Source organism: Eubalaena glacialis, chromosome 13 (genome assembly GCF_028564815.1).
Source record: "Eubalaena glacialis isolate mEubGla1 chromosome 13, mEubGla1.1.hap2.+ XY, whole genome shotgun sequence".
In the NCBI taxonomy this organism is placed as follows: domain Eukaryota; kingdom Metazoa; phylum Chordata; class Mammalia; order Artiodactyla; family Balaenidae; genus Eubalaena; species Eubalaena glacialis.
Window position 1 is genome coordinate 15,115,244 of NC_083728.1, and position 21,396 is coordinate 15,136,639.

At 51.5% G+C, this 21,396-nt stretch overlaps 1 protein-coding gene across 1 annotated transcript; it reads right to left on the reverse strand.

Annotated features, from left to right (window-relative positions):
* Positions 1-8,348: 8,348 nt before the first annotated feature.
* CD40 (CD40 molecule) lies at positions 8,349-18,415 on the reverse strand. Its single transcript, XM_061208207.1, has 9 exons — positions 18,304-18,415; positions 15,154-15,232; positions 14,707-14,832; positions 14,290-14,436; positions 13,837-13,930; positions 11,155-11,216; positions 9,255-9,341; positions 9,105-9,133; positions 8,349-8,600 (listed from the first exon to the last, which is right to left on the reverse strand). Exons 1-9 carry the CDS (start codon positions 18,352-18,354, stop codon positions 8,433-8,435), a joined length of 843 nt encoding a protein of 280 aa, XP_061064190.1. The 5' UTR covers positions 18,355-18,415; the 3' UTR covers positions 8,349-8,432.
* Between the last annotated feature and the right edge of the window lie 2,981 nt (positions 18,416-21,396).

Sequence of the window (21,396 nt, forward strand, 5' to 3'; positions counted from 1 at the left end):
TTTCCACTGCGTAGAGGGTGGCCACTCCCAAGCCCCACATTGTTCAAGGGTCCACTGTACTGCCAAACATACTGGTAACTAGATGCTGCCCCAAGCTCGCCAAGCAGCCCCCCTCAACACTAATCCCTTCCCTGACTCTCCCCTCATTCCCAGAAATTAAAGAGTTAACACCTGGCACAGCAGGGGGTCTCCAAGGACCTGGTCTTCCGAGGGCCCTTCTCATTGGTCCCTGCATAGGATTACAGGTGGACAACTGAAGATGTGGCGCATCACCCAGGACCACGATCCTGGCCCTGATTCTGTTGCCTCCACCCCCTCACCCTGGACCCGACCCCTCCCCCAGTCCAGCTGCCCTGTTCAGGTTGCCCTGCCTATCTCTCTGACTCTGGGAGTCTGGAAGTACCGGTGACTCAGGGCCTCATAGCGGTAGGGTCCTGCATCCAGTCTCGTGGGTAAGAGTCTCGTTGGGCAAGGGGCTTCAAAAGAGAGTTGGAAGCAGAGATGGAACAGAGCTGCCCCACTCCAGCCAAAGACCTCAACGGGAAGGAAAGTCAGCAGGATCCCCTCTCTGGGTCTCAGCCAAGCGGGGGTGGCCACGGCCCTCCCACCTGAGCCCCAGCTTCCTCTGCCCCTCGCACCGTTGCTGCCTCCACCCTGCCAGAGCCTTCATCATCTGTAGATTTATTTCACGATAATTTCATTTCATCCCTGACTCCAGAAAGATGGATCGGCCAGTGAGGTGACTGGGGAATCTGGGTTGGGCTCATAAATGTACTGCCCCGCTATGAAGCCCCCATGAAGTCCCCTGCACTTAGGGTGGATGGAGAGGAGTGAGTGTGCCTGGCTATCATCCATCTCTCCTTGCCACCCTCGCCGGGGGCAGGAGAGGGGGCGGCACATTCATGGGGAAGGGGGAATTTCCCTGTCCTAGAACTATTGAGGGTTTTCTCTCCACATTTGTTCCAAACAAGGCTGATTGTCACTCGGCTGGCAGGATGACCCGCCTTCCCCTGCCCCCCACCAGGCCCCAGCCGCGAGGGGAGGCTGTCTCCTGATTGGGCACTGGAGCTGGCTGGGGGGAAAGGGGACAAGAAGCAGGGGCTGTGCCCTCTCTTCCTTCCTCTCACTGGTCAGCAGGAGGCTTTGTGCTGGGCGGGAGTGGGAGGCTTGTGAACAGCTAGCCCCTTTTGGGAGGGAAAAGCGCGCTCATACACACGCATCTAACAAGCATACACACAGAGAGAGAATAGTAGCACACCCACACTAACACCTGCTAGAGAAGAGATCCCAAATGCAATAGCAGAATCAAAGCCGCATAAGAGAAAGGAGCACGGGATTCGGGATACTGGCTGTGCTGTGTTTCCTTGGGCCACTTACTCAACCTTTCTGAGCCTCACCTTGTTGAGCTCTAAGGATAATATACCCCCTCAAAGGGTTGTTGTGAGGATCAAATGAGATCATGTGTGAGAAGTGCCTGGCACATTAATGGAAGAATCATGATGACTACACACACACACACACACACACACACACCCCTTCACTCTCCTTTCTGCATCTCCCCATAGCCTCACCTCTGACCTGCAGGAGCTGCCCAGAATAGAGCCGCCTGGGGCCACATTCAGGTCTTCTTCCTTCACCGCCCCCTACCACCCAGAGCAGACACTCATAGGGAACTAAGGTCTAACCAGTGGTTTTCAGTCCTGGTAGAATCTTTGAATCACTGAGAATCTCTTAAAAAAATACCGACGTCTGAACTATTACCATCCCACCCCCACCCCACAGACATTTTAATTTGTCAGGAATGAGGTTTGGGTCATTCTCAGTGTTAGGAACTCAAGCTTGGTAGCTAAAGAGGGCTGAGCCCCAGCTTGGCCCCCGCTGGCTCTGATCTGGGATGAATCACTCACTTCCCCTCTCCCAGCCTCAGTGTTCTTCAGCTTAGATGAGGAGCCTGCCACCCAGGAGGGCTGCCGTGAGGATTGTGGCCATTGGTCTTTAGCACACAGTCTGGCCCTGGTAGCCTGGGAGCAAAGGGGACCCTCCTGGGAGCCTGCTGGTTCCCCACAGCTCCAGGTGGGACTGAGGTTTCCTGCTGTTCACCCTCACCCCGGCACATCCCTCCAGGCGCTGCTGGGCCCTCCTGCCTCTCCCCACGTGAAACTCTAGCCCCCTGCCTTCCTCGAGGGTTGAAGCCTCAGCATTTCATGTCCCCCAGCCCCCAGCCCCCAGCCCCCATAGTAACCCTTCCAGGGTCCAGGATGGATCAGGGCTGCAATTAGGTTCACATGTGGTATTCATTTCTCCTCCGGATCCCCGGCTTCCCGGATGGGAGGGGAATGGGAGAGGCGGCTGGGTTCCTGATTTGATCCCGGCACTCCTGCCTAATTAGTATTCCAAGGAGAGCTGGCTCCACAGGCCCCAGGATTTGTTTGCCAGCCGGCCAGTTCCCTGTCTCCCCAGTTCAGAGTGAGTAATTCTGTCCCTCCCAGGCCCATTTAAAGGAGTGAATAATTAGTTACATTCAATTAGGCCTCTCACTGCCACTGTGGCTCCTGCTTGCCTCACTTGGGGGGGACAGGCTCACTAATGAGATGGCACATGTCTGACACGGGGCGGGGGGGGGGTGATGGGGAGTGGGTGTTAAACACCAGTGACCCCCAACCCCTCCGCAGGGGGCCGAAGACTTGGAGGGAATGGGGAGGGCCAGACGCTGGGGATGAAGGCAGGAGAGGAGGGGAGAGTGAAAGAGGAAGCGGAGGGGTGGGGGAGAGGCCGTAGAAGCAGGAAGGGGCTCAAGAGGAAAAGAGAGAAGCCGCCTAGATGTCCATCAATATGGAGCCTTCACTTGAGTCAAGGCTCCAGCTGGACAATGGAATCCTATGCAGCAATTAAAAAGCACGTCGTCGATCTATATTTATTGGCATGGAGAGATGTCTGCCATACACAGCTAAGCAAAGAAGGCTGCTTACAAAACAGTGTATGTAATAACAGCCCAAGTTGAAAAAATATTTTTGGCACAGGAAACAAGTCTGGAGGGACCTGTAGCTCGCGGCTGGGGGGTGGGGAGGACTTACGGGGGGGACTGATTTTCCCGTGTGTTGCTTGGATTGGGGGCGCAGGGCGTGCAACGCACAGGTATGACTTTTGTGATTAGCCCAAACAATAGTACTTGTTCAAAAGGGAACCAGGGTGAGACGCGAGGGCTGGGAGAAGGGAAAGAGGTGGTCGATGGGGGAGGGGCAGAGACAGCAGAGGGTGGGAGGGGGTCCTGGAGCGAGGAGGTGGGAGGGGTTCCTAGAGCCAGGAGGTGGCAGGGAACTAGCTGGGCGACAAGGCCCAGCGGGATGTGCCAGTCAGCGGGAGAGAGGCAGAGAGCCCCCAGGGACTGGGAGGGGGGACTGGAATAGAGAAGCAGGGCCCCCCCGCCCCCGCCCCCGCCCCGGCCCCCGCCCCGGCCCCGTCGTCTGTCTGGGCAAAAGCTGCTCACTGATTTTACTGAGCAACACGAAGCCCCAGCAGCAACGCTGCATGTCCCAGAGGACACGCCCCCGCCATGAGCGTCCCCATCCCCCAGACTCCAGGACCACAGCCTGGGTGTGTTTTCCTTTTTTTTCAAATTAAAACTGTATCTCCCCACCCCTGCGGTGGGTTTGTAATTTTCTGTGCCAGAATCACGGGGGGGAGAGAAATCCTTCCGGGCAGAGTCTTTAATAACTTCTGCTGCCCAAGGAATCGACCACAGGGCCCTGAAGGCTTAAGAGGAGTGTATGTGAGTGCATGCCTGGGGGGCTGAGATGGGGGGTGTCATAGGATTAAGAGGACATCTACACCCAGCTCAGCCCCGGCCCCTCAGTCCTAGAGTTTCAATGCTTTAGACCCAGTTAACCGGGGACTTCCCTGGTGGTCCAGTGGTTAAGATTCCGTGCTTCCACTGCAGGGGGTGTGGGTTCAATCCCTGGTTGGGGAACTAAGATCCCACATGCCCTGCAAAAAAAAAGAAGAATGCTGAATAGACCCAGTTAACCAGGGTCGCAGGGTGGAGCCTAAGGAGCTCTCTGCAGCCTCCCAGATGGGGTGCAGAGAAAAGAGACAACCTGCCTAGGACATGTTGCCTAACTTGGCTCTGGACCCTCCCAGGGCCTCAGTTTCCCTATATAGAAAACAAAAGTGTCGGACACAATGAAATTCCCAGTCTCTTTTAATTCCAACCCTCTGTGACATGCTTTCTTGGGTTCTCACAGAGTTGTTGTTTTTTCTTTTCTTTTCTTTTCTTTTTTATTTTTGGGATTGGTAGCATTTAAACATTGGGAGATTTCACATAGAAATCTGGATCCCCAGCAATACATAACTCTCATCCCTGGAGGGCAGCCATTAGAAGGAATCCATAGATGCTGCCCCACCAAAACGGGCAGAGCCTCGCCGCTTTGCCAGAGTCTGTGCCATCCTGACTCCTCCTGACCCGGCCTGCCTCATTTTCCAGCTCCTGTGCGCTCCGCTGAGTTTACAATCGCTGTCCTAGAGGTTAGCTGCTCCTGCCCTGGGCTTTCGCTCCGCCTGGGCAGTCACACTGTCTTTTAACGGCCTGATAACATGTGCCTGCTTTTTTTAACTCGCTGAGTGGGTAAGAAGCAAAGGTTTTTGGATCAACCTAGTTAGGTCCAAATCCCAGCTCTAATTCTTCCGACCTTAGCAAGTCATTTAGCCTCTGAGCCCCATCTGTAAAATGGGCGTTAGAAGAGACTGTGCCTTATGCAGGGTTGTCCTACGGACTTGGACAATGCGTGTGAAGTTCTTAGGACTGTGCCTAGTGCATAGCGAGCTCTCTGCCCATGTGCATTCTTAGTGCTGTCATGCACAACCCTAGCTCGGCGAGAGGCCACGGTAGGAATGCAGCTGATGCTTGTTAAAAGGAAGGAAGCAGTGGAGAGGGAGACCTGGGGAACGGATGAAGTTAGTAGAGATCGCAGGAGGCTCAGGCGGATGGATGGTGGAGGGAGGAAATGAGAGTTGGCAAAAGCCAGACGCCAGGGTCTTCGGGCATTACTTTGCCGCCACCTTCTGGCTATTGTGAGCCTCACACCCATTCATCCACAGGCCAGAGCAGACCCTACAGTGGGCTGATCGCCTTATTTTTAGAATTGGCAAGATCCTTAGAACTTGTAGAATCCCAACCCTTCATCACATCTGGGGGGAAAAAAGCTCAGAACCAGACAGCAGCTTTCCCAAGGTCACACAGAAGGTTCCTGGCTGAGCTCCATTTAGAACCCAGAACTTGCTACAGGTGCCAAGAATAACAACCCTTTCTCTTTGTTGGGGATGCCAAGATATACAAAATTGTACCTTCTCATGCTTGACCTCTGCTGACTCTTAGTGGGGGGACTTCTCCAAAAGCAGATTCTGCAACAAGGGAAGAATGCAGGTAGTTTACTGGGGAGTCGAACCCAGGAAGCACCAGTGGGGTGGTAGAGAATGACACAGGGAGGAGAAGACAGCCATGCAGAGGGCATCTGTGGCTCGAGCCCTCTAGGGAACCTAGGAGACAGTATAGAACACACCTCAGATTTGTCCCTCCCAAGGGCAAGGAAGCTGGGTCATGTATCCTCCAACTTTCACTCCTATTTGGTTGAGAGTATTTGGGGCATTAGCTCTCCCAGGTACATCTTTTTTTTAAATTTATTTATTTATTTATTTATTTATTTTTGGCTGTGTTGGATCTTCGTTTCTGTGCGAGGCCTTTCTCTAGTTGCGGCGAGCGGGGGCCACTCTTCATCGCGGCGCGCAGGCCTCTCACTGTCGTGGCCTCTCTTGTTGCGGAGCACAGGCTCCAGACGCGCAGGCTCAGTAGTTGTGGCTCACGGGCCCAGTTGCTCCGCAGCATGTGGGATCTTCCCAGACCAGGGCTCGAACCCGTGTCCCCTGCATTGGCAGGCAGATTCTCAACCACTGTGCCACCAGAGAAGCCCTCCCAGGTACATCTTACCTGCCCTACACCTGCACCAAGCATGTTTTTAAAACCAAGGAGGGACTTCCCTGGTGGCACAGTGGTTAGGACTCCGCGCTCCCAGTGCAGGGGGCCCGGGTTCGATCCCTGGTCCGGGAACTGGATCCCACATGCATGCCGCAACTGGGAGTTCGCATGCCACGACTAAGGAGCCAGCAAGCCGCAACTAAGGAGCCCGCCTGCCGCAAGTAAGATCCAACGCAACCAAATAAATAAATAACATAAAACCAAGGAAAGCCCCGAGGTAAGCAATCCCAAGTGCTTGCTATCGGAAAGCGACTGCTTATCAAGAAATGTGAATGCCAAGGGCGGTCGTTCTCAAAGTGTGATCCCTGGACCAGCAGCATCACCTGGGAAACTTGTAGAAATGCACAGTCTTGGACTCCATCCCAGACCTACTGAATCAGAAACCCTGGAGGTGGGGCCCAGAAATCTGTCTTTTAACAAGTCTTATACGTGGTTCTGATACATGCTCAAGATGGAGAATGAAGGACCTAGGAGAGAACAAAGGAGGCACCCATAGCGTCTGCCCGTTGTATTGTCTCCATGTGCCAGATGAGCAAACTGAGACGCTAAAAGGTGAAAGTGACCTATCCAAAGCCACACAGATAATAAGTGGCAGAGATGGGTCTTTTGTCTCTTTCCACCATACTGTCATGTACAGAAGTAACACTAGCATTTTAGACTCTAGGTAGGGGATAAAGGTGAGGTCCCAGAGCTCCCCTCCCCCCACTCCACACCACCACCACCACTTTGCCCTGCTTTCTAAAGCAGACGTCTCCCCCTGGTGCATCCAAATGGTTCTCTTCTGGGAAGCCTGCCAAGCCAGGTGCCCCTCCCTTGGCTCTCAGCTGCCCTCACCGCCTCCACTGGGGTAAGCCCTCTCCACGCTCACCCTCCAGGCGGCAGGACATGTTGGGAAATCCGAAGCAGCTTCTCACGAAGGCGGGGTTGGGGTGAGATCCCTGGGGTAAACCAGCCTGGCCTCATCCTCACCAGGAATCTCTGTGCTGGGGCTTTGCGATCCTCTTCCTTCCCCTTCTTGCCCTACAACCTCCCCCTCTCCCCTCCCCTGCCCGCCCCTCTGTCCCCACACCATCTGCTGCTCCTCCCGGCTAGGCTCCCCCTCAGTCGGCACAGCAGGAAAAGAGAACAGGATGGTTTATTTTTATCCTAAGATACTGCTTAGGGGGAAGGGGGCACCATCTGACCGAGAAGCAGCAGCTCCTGTAGCAGTTGGGAGGTCAACAGGAGGTAGGAGGCCCAGGAGCTCCCTGGGAAGGGGCTACCGATGTAGGCTCGAGAGAGCAGGTGGGGCTGGGAGATGCAGCATAGGACTAGGAGTGGGGAGCTCTGAGGGGCACCACTCTGAACGGCTGTGTGACCATAGATAAATTACTTCACCTCTCTGGGCCTCCACTTCCACCTCTGTTAAAGAGGGAGGAAAGGAGGGATGCTGGCCCTGCCTGCCCCGAAGGCTACTGTTGTGAGTGTGAATCACATGGGGAAAACCCTTTGCAAACATGATGCCAAACGTGAGTGCATGTGGAAACCGCCTTAGAAGGGCAGCAGCCTGGGGGATGTCCTTATTTATCCTCAGAGAGTGCCCTCATTCTGTGAGCCTGACAGCATGTGAAGCAGCTCATGTCACCCAGCATGTCCGCCCCCTTTTTTCTTTTTACATGTTTGATGACTTTTTAATTACATAAGCAGTCTGTGAATTCACTCTCCTTTTGGGGAAAAAAATGAAGCATTATGGGAAAGTCAAATCTTTCTTTAACCAACCCTCCCCCGGACCCTTCTTCCCCAACCAAGACATTACAATTCTTTGAGCTGAGCATGTTCTGTGTGTCCTTCCAGAAGCCCCCTGGCATACCGACATATATAACATATGCTATGTTTATACACATATCTGGAGAAGATATATTGTTTTGGGTTACTTGCTTTAAAAAAAAAGTTTCCATGCCCACCATTCTACAACCTGCTTTTGTTTATTCCCCCATGACAGTGTTTTCAAGATCCTGTTGCATAAATATATTACAGTTTTATTTAGCCAGTCCCCTGTTGATGGACAGTTAAGCAGCTTCCAGTTGCTCACTGTCACAAACAGTGCTGCGATGTGTATCCACGCATATGCCTCCTGGGCTCACAGAAGCCACCGCGTTACATCTGTCGGCACCGAACCGCTGGGTTGGAAGGTTTGGTGGATACCATTGTATGGCCTCCCCAAAGTTTTGTTACCATCTTTGAAATCAAGTTGGGAGATTGAATGGGCTCCACAGCTGGCGTGAAAGGTTCCCCGAGGTGAACTGTTTCTGGACTGCAAGGGTGCAGGCAGAGGTGGGGCTGTCGCCCTCACCAGCAGCAGCCCCTGGCTCTCCGGCCACGTGCCCACATGCTGGTGCCACCACGCTCCTGGGCACACACAGCCTCACTCTCGCTCCTGCACAGAGATGCGGCTCTCTTTGCCATCCTCCTGGGCGACCGGCTGACACCAGTGTAAGGTCTCCTGCACCGGAGGGGTGGAGTGGGGGCCGAGAAAATCCTCTGGATCAATCGTCTCCACAGGATCCTGCCTTTCAGCCTTAGGGTGCAGGGCCTGGGGAGGCAAGGCTTAGGGTTACCCCTAGCAACATTTCTGAGCCCTTCCTTAGAAGCGATCCCACTCCTCACCCTTTCCCCTTTCCCAAACGGAGGGTCAGTGCTCATTCCATGGGTGCGTCCTGCCCCCTGCTGGCCACATCGAGGGTGTCAAGAAGCTTCCGTAGTAGGAGCCAGTGGGGTTAAGGAAATGTCCCTCCATCACCCACCCATGGATCCCACACCAAGGCCCCAAAGATGCGGTTCCCCCACATATCCAATGCCAGGAAAGAAGAGCAAATGTCAGACTTTGCCAGTGGTGCTGCTGGGGCAGCTCTGTGGGAAGGTGAGCTCAGGAGATGAAAAAGGCTGGTGCTGAGGGAGAGAAGGGGAAGAGTCCTGGAGCACAGGGGAGGGGGCGAGGAAAAAGACCTTGAATCAATTTTTCTGCCATATAGGCAACAATGAATCAGTCTTTCTTTCCAGTCTGACAAAACTGAGCCGGTTCCCCAGGGTGACCTACCTTAGTCTCCTGCTTCTTGGCCATCTTTCCTAGAGAGAGAGAAAAACATATAGGATGGGGAGTCACTGAGGCCAGATCAGGAAACAGGTGACCCGTCAACTGTACCCTGTGCTGCCTCCTCCCCCGTCACCTCCCCACCTGGGGACTCACTGATACAGGTAGATACCAGCAGGACAGTGAAAAGGATCGCCATCGTGATGGGGATCACCACCAGGGCTCTCGTCCGATTCTGGAAACCTGGAGAGATCAAGACTTCAGTGATGGCTCCCCACCGCCCTTCCCAAAGCTGCTGCACCTTGCTGGACTTCAGTGTCTAAGCTCATCCATATCAGAAGTTTCAAACAGGTGGCCCCTGGTAAAATGTGGCCAGCAGATGTCTTTCGTGTGACTGGCACACTTTTTTTTCCTTTTTTTTAATATTTGCCAACATTTTTAAATTGGGAGATTGTACATTTAAAATCTGGATATCTGATTTCTCTTGCAAATTTGGAAGATCCAGCCCTAGTGGGCCAGCAGCCCACATGGCACCCATTGGCCAGAACTGAGTGGTGACGGTTGTCTCCACTGGCTCACTACACTCCCACCCCTCCCTACTCTTTGCCCAATACCAAGGCCCAGCATCATTTATGTCTGTAACATTGCCTTTGTTATAGAAGAATGGAGGAGAAGGGAAAGTATTTCTTGTGCCTAAGTCTCTATTCTAAATGGGAAAATGAAAAAAAGACCAAGAGACAGGGTAAGGACTAGGGTAAGGCAAGTGAAGCACTGCCTCAGGACAAAATTTAAGGGGACACCAAAAAAACTCAATAATTGGGACTTCCCTGGTGATCCAGCGGTTAAGACTCTGCACTCCCAATGCAGGGGGCCCGGGTTCCATCCCTGGTCAGGGAACTAAGATCCCACATGCCACAACTAAGAGCCTGCACGCCAACATACATGGCGCAACTAAAAGACCCTGCATGCCATAACTAAAGGTCCCGGATGCTGCAACTAAAGATCCTGTGTGCCGTAACACAGGATCCAGTGCAGCCAAATAAATAAATAAATATTTTCCTAAAAAACTCAGTAATCAAGATAAGTCATATTTTAATGTCATGTTTTAAAAAATCATATCAGCAAAGTCTGGCTCACAGGCCAGCTGCCTGTTTTTTTAAATAAAGTTTTACTGGAACCAGGGATGGGATTAGGGTGAGGCAAGTGAGACAAGGTTGTACAAATACAGGGTTGGATCCTGTCTTTATTTAAAGTGTTGCTATTCTGTTCGTTATGTATTTTTTGCATTAATTTTGATTTTTTTTATATTGCATCAAATAGTTATCTTGATTACGGCATTTTTCTGGCACCCCCTTAAATATTGTGCCCAAGGCAAGTACCTCCCTCACCTCACTCTAGTCCCAGCCCTGCCAAGAGGAAAGTGAATTTTAAGAAAAAGAAAAGAGTATATTTTTCTTACCCCTGATCTTTTCACTCATTAACATGATCCTGCCTAATCCCTGTAGTTATGTGAGTCTGTGACTTGTGCTGTATGCCAACCTCCTCATTCTAAAATCAAAACTGAGGCCCTGAGGGAGTTCCCTGGTGGCCTAGAGGTTAGGATTCTGGGCTTTCACTGCTGTGGCCTGGGTTTGATCCCTGGTCGGGGAATTGCGATCCTGCAAGCCGCGTGGTGCAGCCAAAAAAAAAAAAAACTATGCCCCTGAGAGGAAACAGAGTCACACCATGCTGGTCCTCAATGTGCAGGGTAGCAGAATAGCACTGAGGGAGCACCTCCAAAGTGCCAGAACCCATGCCAGGTACTTACACCACCCTATTAAGGGAGGTGGTAGTATCCTATTTCACAGATGAAGAAACTGAGGCTCGAGGCGGGGGGGAGTAACTTGCCCAGGCTCCACAGATAAGTAGCAGAGCTGGTTGCCACAATTCCAAACTGCTCCTCCTCTTGCTTTACCTCCCCTCCCTCTTTCCCCACCGGTGCTTCCAGGTGCCTCAGTCTTCCCCTCAGCTCCCCACCTTCCTAGCCTGCTGCCGGGGCCCGTTCTCCAGGACTCACCACAGACAACATCTGTCTTGTTAGTCCCTGCATGTTGTTCCACCAGGCCTTTGCTCTCGCAGCTGTGTACAGACACGTGTACACACACACACACACACACAAAGAAAGAGACATTAAGTTTCCCCAACCATGCGATTTCCAACCCCAGAGGGAGACAGCCAACAACCAACAAGTCCAGGTTCACTGAGCACATATTATGTGCACCCTCCTGGGCTGTTTATTATGGGCATGACACAGACTCTGTTCTTACAGAACACGTGAGTGCAGAGGAAAGATGATGGTATATCTTGAAGGAGTAAGGAGAGTCTCTGATGAGGGCCAAGCTTTGTGATACAGGCTCACGTGAACAGGGGATTGTTCAGAGACGAGGAGACAGAATCCACAATGGCTGGAATGGAGGGATGATGGGGGCTTCTCAAGCTCGGCACTACTGACATTTGGGGGCCACATAATCCTTCTTCTGTGGTGGGACCTGTCCTGTACATTGTAAGATGTTTAGCAGCTTCCCTGGCCTCTACCCACTAGATGCTAGTAGCCTTCTCCTCCCCAGCTGTGACAACCAAAATGTCTCCAGATACTGTCAAATGTCCCCTGGGGGAGAAAACTGCTCAGCTGAGAATCTCTGGTTTGAGGGTCATCCAGAAAGACTTCCCTGGGGAAGTCAGAGCTGAGTGGGCCCTTGAGGGATGTAAAATTTAGAGCATCAGTATATTCTCTTTAAGCAGGACAACATGATATGAGGGATTAGGTGGGTGACGTACCAGATGGTATAAGGAAACTCTGGAAAACTGGGTCTTTAGAACCAGATCACTGATAATCAGCCATGAAGGTTTCAACTGGATTCAGCTAGTGGGTCATGTCAGCATCCAACCAGATGACTTAAGTTGTGAGAGGACTTAGTTGGCCAGAGAGCTCCCAGGAGGAGAAATGACAGAAAAATGGCCAGCCAGGAGGCCACTGACAGAGTCCAAACATGAGATGATGAAGACTGGGCCAAAGTGGCCCCAGGAGGAATGGAAAGGGATGGACAGAGAAGGACACTGCAAAGGAAAAAATATCTAAAGCTGGAAAAAGAGAGAGACGCTTCAAAGAAAGCACATACACAAGAAGAGTGCTTAAGAGTTTTCGAAGCACGTTACATGTCTTTTCCTCAAACCTTGTAAAATGAAGGTCATTCCTATTTTCTGAATGAGGACACCGAGGCTCAGGTGAGGGTCACACTTCCACCCCTTCTAAGCTGAGTGAGTTTGGAACCCAGTGCTCTGGTTCTATGACATAAAGGAGCCTCCCTTTCTCATTGAACATTTATCAGCAAAGATTTATTGAGCACCTACTGTGCATCAGGCACTGTTCTAGGCATAAGGGATGCATCTGTGGAATAAAAAAAGTCAAGTCTCTATAGTTAAGGAGTTTACCATCTACTGGAGAAAGGCAGACAGTAAACAAATAACAAAGTATATATGGGATGCTACTATTTGTGTGAAAAATATGTCTGCATGTGTGTGCATTTATTTGTCTGTGCATAGACTCTCTAGAAGGACACACATGGTCCAGTGTCTGCTGGATGGTTGAGGGTGAAAGGGAAGCGTATCACTAGAGGCCCTTTTGTGCCTTCTGTCCTCACGCCTGTCTTACTCATTTTTTCAAATTAAATGTAAAAGGTTAATCAGGCGTGTGTTTAAGGTATTCCAGGCAGAAGAGGTTGATGCAAGAGAACGAACAGTGTGTTGAGAGGATTGCAAGCAGCATGATGTGGGAAGAGGTCAGGAGATGGAGCTAGAAGGTCGGAGGCCATGCACAGGATTCAGGGTTTTATCCTAAAGGCACAGAGAGCCATGAAGCATTTTAAACAGGGAGTGCCGTGATCCAAAATGAATGGTGGAAAGTTTACTTCTGCAAAGGGATGGAGAACCAGCTGAAGGGGAGAGAGTAGAGGCAGGGAAGCTGGTGAGGAGGCTAAAGCATCATCTAGACCACAGTGATGAAGCCCAAGCTGACGTGGTGACAGTGGGGATAAGTGAAAAGGAGGAGGAGTCCCAAAACATTTGGAAGGTCAGATGGACAGGACCTGGTGACTGATTTGGGGATGGGGGTAAGGGGAACCCTGGAACGGGTGCCCAGAGGCATGCTTGTGCCTTTCACAGCGGGTGTGGGGAGCAGGCAGGTGCCTGTGGGTTGTCTGCACGGAGGTATACCCTCGGCAGTTAGATATGACAGTCTGGGACCCAGGAGACAAATCTAAACAGGAGACGTTGATTGGGAACCATCCAAGGGCAATGGTAGCTGAAGCCAAGTGTGTGGATGAGATGGTCCAGGGGAGGCGGGCAAAGTGATGGGGGAGTAGAGCCTAGAATAAAGGCCTAGAAAACCAGTTAAGGAGGAGGGAGGAGGAGCAGAGGAGGGGTACAAGGAATGGAAGAGAGGTGTCACGGTGCCCCCAAGAAGGGAGGGCTTCACCAAAGATCAGAGATCAGCGGTATCTATTACCACCGAGAGAGAGCAGGCAAGAAATGCTGAAAAGTGTCTGTCTAGTTGGCCACGAGGTCACTCTAGAAGTTCTACAGGTGTACGAGTGTGTGTGGACATGGGGAGCAGGGGGCTGAAGGACAGGTGGCCAGAGAGAATGGAAGCCGGTCCCATGCCCCTCTTGGGGCAGGAAACACAAGGGATGAGTCCTTATACCTTGTCCAAGGGTGACACTTTTCAAAAGCAGATGACACATTGGAGAAGAAGCCGACCGAACAGGGTTCACAGATGGTATCAGAAACCCCTGTAGCTGGGAGGGTGGAGGAGGAGTTAATCATCATGGTGGACCACCTGTCTGGCTCTCAAGGGAAGTGGCAGGCAGGCAGGACTGGAAGAGCATCCTGCTTTAAGCACTCCCCCCCCCCCCAGCGTATACCTTTCCCTGCTGAAGGCGGGCCCCAGGAAGACTTCTCCCACTGCCCTCTCAAGGCAGATCCCCATGGCAGGAGGCAGAAGGGAAACTTTCTATTTCCCACCTGCTCTGGTGGAGATATCAACATACGTTGGTCCCTCCCCCCCAGGGCTGAGTGCCCACTGCCCAGCCCCTCTCCTTTGGCCTTCACCCCCTCTCTTCTGCCTCTAGAGCTGATTCCCAGACAGACCACTTACCGATCTGCTTGACCCCGAAGCCAGGGAGACACAAGCTGTGCGGGGTACAACTTTCGCAGGTGTGACTGGTACAGTGTTGGCCTTCATCACATATGCAAATGGTGTCTGTTTCCGTGGTGCCCTCCCTCTGGATCTGGAGCCCTAGGTCTGTGCAGGGATGGGCAGGAAGGTTGGGAACCCCTTACTGGCCATGCTTGGGGGGCCCCGATCCTCATACTTCCTGTTCTTTTTCTCTTAGACCCTCTTCCAAGTAGGGATGGCAATGAAATTAAGTAACAACCAAGACAACCCAGACTCTAACCAATCAGAACAGACCCTCGCTATAAAAAAAAAAAAAAACAGAACAGCTGTGCTGTCAGGAATGAGCTGGAATATCAGCCCAGCTCCCAAGTGCCCCTTCCCCAGCAGCCCACGCACTGGGGTTGCAGTATTTGTGCTGGTGACAGTATTTCTCTCTGCTGTAGGTGGCTAGGAATTCGCCTTTACTGCAGGGAAGGCATTCTGTGTCGGTGACCTCTGTGCAGTCGTTCATCAGTTTCTGTCCTGGAAAACATCAGGAAATGAGGTAGCTCCAGCTAACTCAATGAGTCAGACACTGAATTGAAGACTGATGAGGCTGGGCTTTAGGGAGGGAGATTCAAAGATGACAGTCTCAGACCCTTCCAACTTTCATAGTCTGGTAAGGGACATAGAAGAGATAGGAACCCTAGTTCTGGGTAGGCAGAGAGGGACCCCAGAACATCCTGGGGCAGAGATGGAAAATGCCAGGGGTCAAGATACGAGTTTATAATTGACACAGGGGGTCTGTATCTGCCAGCAAACCAAGAGGGGTCCCACTATGGGGCTAAAGGGTTAGCAGCTCACCTGGTGGGCACAAATTACAGCACCGACTGCTTGTTAGGTATTGGTTTTCTCTGCATGAAGTGGGTGGTTCTGGGTGGACCTAAAAACAAAATTGGGCAATTTGAAGGGATCTTGAAATCTCCGATACAGCCTTGGCAGACAGCTGCAAATCAGCCAGGACAGAGGTTAGAACTGAAGTGGAAGTCCAAAGCAGAAAAACAGGGCCTGCATGTTATTTGTTGTGTTTGTTTTTAACTAAACTGCCAACTAGTATGATTACAAAGGCACCCAGAGAATCATTCTGGTATTTTACAAAGTAATTGCGCTGGAAACTCACAATATTCACTGAACTAAACAGATCTTCCTTTTGGCTTGACTCCTGAGTCTTTCCTCTACCCAAAAACCCAAAAGCACATGAGGACTCCAGTATCTCCCCTGGAGTCCTGAAGCTGGCTGACTCCAGCTGGTCCTTGTCCCGACTGGGGCTATATTTAGCACCTGGCCTCTTCCTTCTATTCTTTTGCTCCCCACCCTCTTCCCCTCTCCAAGCCTCATCATGTTTTCTCCCTCCAACCCCTCATCATCTGATCATCCAATCCCTCCCTCATAAAATGCAAGGATGGAGAAGCCGGAAGAATAAAATCCAACTCTTTTACTTTACACATGGTGAGACTGAGGACCAGAAAGGCTGGGTCACTTGCCCAAGGTCACACAGTGATAGAATCCAAATGAGAACTCAGGTTTCAATACTCCCTCTCTCCAACAACTTGAGTCTCATCTGCACTATTTTCACTACATCCAGGTCCCACCCAAGCTATTCATTATTTCTTGTTCATTTAAATACACGTATTTTCAATGTAAACCTCATATCATTGCCATGAGAGAAAAACCAGTATCACTTCTCATAAATAAAAGGCAACCCTAAAAATAAATTCAACAGAAACAAAACGATGTTATTAAACCCCAGCCAATTGCTTTGCTTGCTGACAGCCCTCTACCTCAGGCCTGCTCTTGATTTTTGTTTAAAAAGGAGGATTAGCAGGCATTTGAGAGGTATTAACTATATTCTAGCTCCAGCGACTTCCTTCTTGAAAAAATGAAAAGGATTTTAAAGAGAACTGTGAAGCGAATCTATGTTGTTAATTCTGTATCCTTGTGCTCCCTAAAATCATCCCACAGTTTGGGAACAGCCGTGAAAAGAACACAGCTTTAAGGGTCAAACAGTTTAAGGCTCCAATCTTGACTTTGTAACACTGAACTAGTTATTTTGCCTCTCTTAGCCTCAGTTTCTACATCTCTAAAATGGGAGTAATAATACCTGCCCCACAGATTAGGTTGTGAAGATGAGAAAGAATAGATGTACATGGCCTGGCATAGTGTCTAGAACACAGTAGGTGCTCACTGAATGGCAGCTTTAATTATCATACATATATGAGTATCTGCTTGGATGCCTAGCAAGCTGGCTAACTGGCTGGCTGTCCAGGATCCTGCCTAATTGGTGGCTCTCATTCAACCTGGGTGGGCAAATTACTTACAAAAGTGTATCTGACCCCAAATGGGGAAGGAAATAGCAAAGGCTACTGCTCCCACCATCACATCACAACACACTATCCCATGAGTGTTCTCCCCGCAAGCCTGTGGACTTTCCCACCACACTCCCGAGCAATGAAAGTCCTTTATGCCATTTTCAAACACAAGAGAAATACAGCTCCTCCTCTGTAAATCTGTCAGTCCCCAGTTCCCACTTCACAGCTTCGATCCTTCTGACACAAAGGAGCTTAGGACCAAGGCTTGGAGACTCTCACCATCTGAGAGGCAGGCTCAGGAATCAGGCAGATGTAGCTTTATATGCAGGTTCCACCTAGCCATGAGGATTGGGGCAAGACATTTTCTCTCTCTGAGCCTCAGTTTGCTCACCTGTATAATGCGGCGGTTGAAAGAAATCAGACCTAGAGTGTGTGTAAAGCTTCCTGACCCACAGGAAGCTCTCAATAAATAGCCCCACAGCCTAGTCTCCACCTGGAGCTAAAATTGGGAGTTTGTTCTTGAGAAACCAAGACCACCCTTCACCCTACCTCCCCTGGCTTTTCCTCCACTCCTCCTCCAAGAGCCCTCTTCCTGCCTCCTTTCTCCCTAAGAGCCATTACTTAGAGTGAAAATGAAAGCTCTGGGACCAAAGCAGCTTTCCCATGGAACCTCTTCCCTTGCCGCCAACCCCCTACTTCATTGGTCACTCCTGCCCTGCCTTCATGCCAGAAACTACAGCCCTTGAAAGTTAGGGGGAGACCAGAGGAGTTGGGATGAGAGTGTCGGGTACTTGGGGGATTCCCAGCCTCCAGAATGAGGAACTACAAAAATACACTTAAAGTAAAAGCGAGTCAAGTGTGGAACTCTGAAAATCCCGGAGATGTGCTTGGTTGGGCATATCTGAGCCGCTCTCGTGCCTAGAGAAACCCCTGCTGGTCTCCTAGCCCTTTCATGGTCCCGTGAACTGTTCAGCTCCCCCGAGAGTCCCCTATGTCGTCTTAAATTCAGGAGGCAGAGACACAGCCTTGGGTATTCCTCTTAACTTGGATCACCCAGGATTTGCGGCTGGTGGTGGGAGTGTTCAAAGCTCCTTGCCTTCTCAAAGAAGCACCTGGGCCTCTACACTCATCCCTTGTTCCCACAAGATGCCCTGGAAGAAGGCAGCCCCAGCTGGCAAGGAGATGATAAGCACTCACAGAGGCTGGCGTCTGTCCACAATGGGAAAGAGAAAGGAAACTAGCCAGACCCGCCCCTTCTCTTGGCTGGCCTCCCTTCCCGCTTCTGAAACCCCTCACCATCTCTTTGTGGCCAGCCTCTGAGGCAGACCCGGACTCCAGTCTTTTGACCAGACAAAGGCTTCAGGTTCCCAAAACCCCAACCCCATCTGCGCTGGCTAGGCACATTTCCTGCAGCGACCCCACTATGCGCCCTCTGTGGGCTACCTGGGACCCCAACCTGGGAGGAGAGAGAGGCAGCCCACCTCATTCAGCCAGGACCCGGGGTACCTTACCCAGCTTCCACCCACCCTCCTGTCCCCCCAAAATCAGCTCGGAAGGTCCCCTCCCCGAAGTATTGCTTCTTTTCCCATTCCCTACTCTCTAATCTCAAATTCCCGCCTCTGGTCGGAACAGAAATTCAACTTACGGCGGTCAAAAAGCAGCCCCAGAGGAGACACTGCAGAGGCAGACGAACCATGACGAGGTGAGAACCAGGCGGCGGGAGGAGAGAGCGCCAGGACCGGGTCTCTTCCACTTCCACTGTCCCAGCCCATGGACACACCCAGGAAAGGGGCGGGGTCTTCGGGGACCAATCCCGATCAGCGTCGCTGACGGGGGCGGAGCTCCGGGCGAGTCACTTCTCTGGGATTTCCCCCAGGACAGTCCCGGGTAGTCTAATTCCCCAAGGAGTTTAGGGACGCGCCTTGGGCGGGGAGGGGTGGGGGAACCGGGAGGCGTGGTTCCAAGGAGAGCCCTTCTTGAGACTCCTCCCCCCCGGGACTACAAAGGCCGAGCTGAATTGGCCTAGGAGGCAGCCCGCTTCCTGGGGGTGGGGAGGACGCGAAGGGAGTGAAGAGAGATCCCTATGGGTGTTGGGAAGACTCCCCCGCCCCGGTTCTTCCCCGCCGCCTCCGGCAATCCCGGCAGAACCGAAAGAGTCCCACACCGCGATGGAGAGGCCTGAGGAAGTTCCCACAAAACGGGAAGGTCACAGCTGAGTGGTGAGAGGAGGGCTGGGGAGGCCTTTCATGGAAAAGAGTTTCTCAGCTTACAGTTTCGCTCTCTTTCAAAGGAAATTCCCTCGCGTGGGCGCAGCGTCCCAGCCTCCCCATCCATCCATCCATCCATGCATCCATCCATCCATCCATCCATGCAGTCCCCACCAGATTGTATTCCATCCCAGTTCCCATCCACCGCCTGAAGACAGGCACTTAGAGTAGATCAGACTTTCGTGGGATCGTAGGACCCCTTGAGAATCTTAGGACACTGGAGACCCCCTAGTTCTGCAGAAACACACACACCCTTGTACCTATTATTTACCCAGTTCAAACCCTCCTAGCTGTTCTTGAACCAGTGTTAGCACTCTCTGCTCTGCAGCAGGAAGCAGCTGGGTTCTGGTCTAGGCTCTGCTTCTGATGGGCTGAGTTTCCTTGAGCCTCAGTTTTCTTCAATGAAACCTGAGGAGTTTGAACTAGACAGTGGTTGGGGTGATGCCCCTCCAAGCTCTGAATTTCTGGACTGGGCCAAAAGGCCAGACTGCACAGATCAGGGAGGATGGGAGAGGAGAGGGCTGCTAACCCCATTCTCCTGGCTTCTGCTGCAAAGGGCACATTTGCAGACCTGCAGATTCTACCTCCGGAATCCATCGCCTCTTTTCTATCCCCCCTGCCACTACCCTAATTCAGAGGCTCAGCATCTTTTACCTGGGCTGCTGCAACAGCCTCACTCATTCAATAAGTATTTGTTGAATCTCTGCTGTGTTCCAGGCAGCTTCCCCACCCCACCTTTCTCTCTCTCTCCCCCTCATTGTTCACTTTGTTGCAGTTCTCTCTCGTAGGATCTGATCTGATCAGGGCACTTCACTGCTTAAAAACTCTGCGCTCCCCTATGCCCTCAGAATGCTCCAAATTCCTTCTCCTGTCACAGCTGAGTCTCCACTCAGCCCCACCCTCTCCTCCTACACTCACACCCTGCCATGTCCTCCGTGCACACTGGCTTCAGCCATACTTGCCGTCTCCCCACTTTCCAAACAGTTTTTTCTGTGTCTTGCTGTTTTCTTCCTTCCTTCTCCTTCCTCGAATGAGTTTAAATTTCTCCTCCTCTTCAGTTAAGCCTCCTCTAACTCCCTGAGACAAAGGTAGATACTCCACCCCACCTTCGCCCCTGCCCCCACGTTCCCACATCATTAGCATGCTGGATTATCACCCCCATCTGCCTGGCCCCGTTTGATGGTGAGCTCGTTGAGGGCAGGACTGAATCTATGCCAGTCCTGGACACCAATATGCATTTGCTGAATGAATAAATGAGTAGGTTTTTCTTATTCTAAGCACAGCCTCCATCGGGAAGGAGATACAAAGCTGGTAGTCCCAACACAGACCTCAAGTTGATGGTCAGACACCAGTAGTCCCAGAACACTTGAAAACAAAGACCAGAGGACGTCATGAAAGCCACATAAGCATGCCTGGGATAGAGAGAACATTAAAATAGCTTTTCCCTTTTTAACCCACACTGAAAAAACAAGCACAGTTTTAATTCCTAGGGGGGCTAGGGAGGGCGTTACTATAATAACTTCAGCCATTACTTATTCTTTATTTGCTTGATTCTAAAATTGGACCCTTCACAAAACTGCCTTGGGAAGCAAGTACACAGAATTAAAACATTAATTATGTTATATAAAACATATCATAGCAGCAATTAAAGTAGCTTAAATTACTGTGTGAAAGAATAAATAGTAGCCTTCGGGTGGCCCCATGGGGCGAAGACCAGATGAGATAAAGAGAAGATATTTTAGTATATGCATATCCCAAGGAGACATGGGCTGGCGGGCATGGGCCCAGAGAAGGCATCGAATCTCCTTGCACTGGAGAAGGAAAGAGAGACAATGACTTATGGGGAGGGTGGCAATATTTCAGAGTCCCATCAAAGGGTGGAACTATGAAGGGTTCAGTGACGGGAGTAGGGCAAAGGACATTCCAAAGAGTGGGGACCCAGGATTTTGGAATCACAGAGGAAATGGCCTTTGCAGGGAGGTGGGGGTCCCAGGGCCAGGTGAATGGATGAGAAGCGTGCCTGGAGGTCAAGTCCACAGCACTGCCAGAATCCAGCTACTAGATGGTTCTAAGATGCAAACCCGATTATGCTGCTCCCAGGTTTGAATCAACTCCCCAGAGCCCTCACTCCTGAAGCCCACAGGACCTCAAGCCCATGGGTTTCCTGGCCTGCCTCTCTAACTGTCCTCCCTGCCTTCAACTTACTCTCCAGACTGTGTTGTCATCTGTCCCTGGAAAGCCCTTTCCCACTGTCCTTTCATTGAACCAACTCTTTCTGATCCTTCAAGGCTCAACTCAGGTGCCCCTTCTCTGGAAAGCCCTCTCCATCAGCCAACCTGGGATGTGCACACCTACCTCCCCAGGCCCTCTCAGAACCCTGGAGTTGCTTGACTAAGCAAGACTCCAGTCCTACCAAGCCATATTTCAGTTATTCTGTTTACTCACAGTACCAGTGTATTGAGGCAAAACTC

Coding starts and splice junctions, on each gene's coding strand:
- CD40 (XM_061208207.1), bottom strand. CDS start 18,354: ATGGTTCGTCTGCCTCTGCAGTGTCTCCTCTGGGGCTGCTTTTTGACC. Junction 15,233..18,303: donor GGGGCTGCTTTTTGACCGCC/GTAAGTTGAATT, acceptor TTTTGTTTTTAG/GTCCACCCAGAACCACCCAC. Junction 8,601..9,104: donor CCAAGAAGCAGGAGACTAAG/GTAGGTCACCCT, acceptor TTGCCTCCCCAG/GCCCTGCACCCTAAGGCTGA.